The sequence below is a fragment of the Pyrgilauda ruficollis genome, unplaced genomic scaffold (assembly GCF_017590135.1).
Source record: "Pyrgilauda ruficollis isolate IOZ18807 unplaced genomic scaffold, ASM1759013v1 scaffold1059, whole genome shotgun sequence".
Lineage (NCBI taxonomy): Eukaryota > Metazoa > Chordata > Aves > Passeriformes > Passeridae > Pyrgilauda > Pyrgilauda ruficollis.
Window position 1 is genome coordinate 1 of NW_024508755.1, and position 3,475 is coordinate 3,475.

General features: G+C 57.4%; 1 protein-coding gene across 1 annotated transcript in view; it reads right to left on the reverse strand.

Moving 5' to 3' along the window:
- Positions 1-445: 445 nt before the first annotated feature.
- Positions 446-3,475, reverse strand: part of LOC121355318 (epithelial discoidin domain-containing receptor 1-like) — a gene marked incomplete at both ends in the record, with an annotated part of 3,907 nt that continues 877 nt past the window's right edge. Inside the window, 3 exons of the mRNA XM_041470631.1 lie at positions 446-548; positions 1,419-1,566; positions 2,151-2,379. Of these exons, the coding sequence (XP_041326565.1) occupies positions 446-548; positions 1,419-1,566; positions 2,151-2,379 (480 nt within the window). The remainder of the gene's footprint in view (positions 549-1,418; positions 1,567-2,150; positions 2,380-3,475) is intronic.

Consider the following 3,475-nt stretch of genomic DNA (forward strand, 5'->3'; position numbering starts at 1 on the left):
GGGCAGGTGGGACACACCTGGGTACTGGGATTGTCCTGTCCCACCCACCTGGAGATCCCTCGGTGACACCTGGGAACCCCCCAGTGACACCTGGGCAGGTGGGACACACCTGGACACTGGGATTGTCCCATTCCACCCCCCTGGGGACTCCCATGGGACAACCTGGGACAGTCTGGGGACACCTGGGGGGCGACACCTAGGGACATCCTGGAACAATCTGGGGACACCTGAAGATGGTTTGGTGACACCTGGGGAGACCTGGGGACACTTTGAGGACCGCTGGGGGCATCTGGAAAGCTCCTGGAACAGTTTGGGGACACCTGGGGAGGGGTTGGATCCAGGAAATTTGGGAATTCTTGGGGCAGGTGGTCCTTGGGGACACATGGGGACACCTGGGGACACCTGGGGGACACCAGGGGACACATGGGGACACTTTGGGACTCACGGGCCAGCGCTGAAGCCGTCGTAGGTGGAGTCATTGAGGACGATGGGGACAGGATCCAGGGCCATGACATGTCCCCGCGGGGCCGTGTAGGACAAGAGCCCGGCTGGGGACAGGGATGGGGACGCGTCACCTCAGGGTCACCAGGGGGTCACCACAGGGTCACCATGAAGTCACCATGAGGTCACCATGGGGTCACCAGGAGGTTAACGGGGGGACGTGGCCATGGAGGGCCACCACTCCTTTGGGGACACCCAAGAGGTGGCACTGGGTGGGATGGGGGGGTGGGACGGCCATGATGATGTCATGATGCAGTGGATGATGTCATCAACCAACCGACGACCCCATGACCCAGCTGTTGACCCCAATAACCAACTGTTGTCCCCAACACCCAATGAATGACCCCAAGAGTCAACCATTGACCCCAACACCCAACCACTGACCTCATTAGCCAATGCATGACTCCAACAGTCAACCATTGACACCATGACCCAACCATTGACCCCAACACCCAACCGTTGAACCCATGACCCAACCATTGACCCCAACACACAACCGTTGACCTCATGACCCAACCGTTGACCCCATGACCCAACCATTGACCCCAACACCCAACTGTTGACCCCATGACCCAACTGTTGACCCCAACAGCCAATGGATGACCTCATCACCCAACTGTTGCCCCCAACACCCAACCATTGACCCCATGACCCAACCATTGACCTCATGACCCAACTGTTGCCCCCAACACCCAACCATTGACCCCATGACCCAACCATTGACCGCAACACCCAACCGTTGACTCCACAATGATAAGACCCCAACCCAGATGCCCCAGGACCACCGCCAAGGGCTGTTGGGTGAAGGACATGACCATGGGCAACCACCACCCCTTTAGGGCCATCAGCGGGGTGGGACAGGGGTGACTCAGGGTGACTCAGGGGTGACAGGTAAGTGTCACGGAGGTGGCACTCACCCTCCCAGGGACAGCCGTAGAGCTCAAGGCGCAGGCAGACGCTCATGGCGCGCGGCGCCCGCGGGTACACCCGGAGCGCCCGGGCCACCGGCGCCGGGGACAGGTCCTTCAGCACCACCCCCTCAGGGTCCTCGTTGCCACCGATCACCTGAGGTGACACCAACCGCGGCCAGTGGCACCCGAGGGTGGCGTCAGCCGAGGAGATCCCAGGGATTTATCGGGATCTGTCACAGCCCGGGGTCCCCAGAATGTCCCCAAAGCCCATGATGGCCTCAGGTCCACCATGGCCTTGGCTCCACAATGTCCCCAATGTCCCCTCGATGTTCCCAATATCCCCCGATCCCCCAGTGTCCTCAAATGTCCCCAATCCCCCCAGTGTCTCCAAATCCCTTTGATGTCCCCAATGTCCCCAAATCCCCCAATGTCTCCAAAACCCCCCATGTCCCCAACGCCCCCAAGACCGCCATTTTCTCCAAATCCCCTTGATGTCCACAATGTACCCAATCCCCTTGAGGTCCCCACTGTCCCCAAATCCCCTTGACACCCCCAATGTCCCCAAATCCCCACAATGTCCCCAATGTCCCTAACACCCCCAAAGTCCCAAAATCTCCCCAATGTGCCTAAATCCCCTTGACGTTCCCAATGTCCCCGACACCCCTAACACCCCCAATGTCCCCAAATCCCCTTGTCACCCCTGATGTCCCCAACCCCCCGCGACGTCCCCAAGGCCACCTCGTCACCCCAGCGGTCCCTCCAGCGCAGCCAGCGGCGCCGGTCGCGGCTGTAGCGCAGCCGGTACTGCCGGGCGAACTCGCGGCCGTGTCCCCCCGCGTGGCGTCCCTGTGTCCCCACCAGTGTCACCAGGTGCAGCCGGCCCAGGTCCACCTCCAGGAACTCCTGCTCAGCCGGGAACACCGGCCCCGCAGGACACCAGGCTCCGTCCCCATCGCTGCGGCCCAGCCTGGGGACATTTGGGGACAATTGGGGACATTTGGGATGCTCAGGGATGGGGGGACGCCCAGAAGATTTGGGGATATTTTGGGGTTTGGGGACACCCAGAGGACATTTCTGGGGACACTCAGGGAAGCTGCAGGACACCAGGCACCACCCCCAGCCTGGGGACATTTCGGGACACCTGGGGACATTTGGGGACATGGGAACACTTGGGAATGGGGGGACATCCAGGGGATGGGGGGACATTTTGAGGTTTGGGGACACCCAGAGGGTCCACTGGACACCAAGCCCTTTTACTGGTCCAAACTGGTTTATACTGGTCTGTAGTGGTCTGAACTGGTTTATCCTGGTGTGAATTGGTTTATACTAGCCCCTACTGGTCCATACTGGTTTATACTGGTCCGAACTGATTTATGCTGGTCAATACTAGTCTGTGTTGGTTTATACCAATCTGTACTGGTCCATACTGGTCCCTACTGGTTTACACCGGTCTGTACTGGTCAGTACTGGTCCATACTGGTTTATACTGGTTTATACTGGCCCCTACTGGTCCATACTGGTTTATACCAGCCCCTACTGATCTATACTTCTCCCTACTGGTTTATACTGGTCCATACTGGTCAGTACTGGTCCATACTGGTTTATACTGGTCCCTACTGGTCCCTACTGGTTTATACCAGTCTGTACTGGTCAGTACTGCTCCATACTGTTTTATACCAGTCTGTACTGGTCAGTACTGCTCCATACTGTTTTATACCAGTCTGTACTGGTCAGTACTGCTCCATACTGGTTTATACCAGTCTGTACTGGTCAGTACTGGTCCATAGTGGTTTATACCGGTCTGTACTGGTCAGTACTGGTCCATAGTGGTTTATACCGGTCTGTACTGGTCAGTACTGGTCCATAGTGGTTTATACCGGTCTGTACTGGTCAGTACTGGTCCATAGTGGTTTATACCAGTCCATACTGGTCCCTACTGGTTTATACCAGTCCGTACTGGTCAGTACTGGTCCCTACTGCTCCATACTGGTTTATACCAGCCCCTACTGATCTACCCTTGTGCATACTGGTTTATACTGGTTTATACTGGTTTATACTGGTTT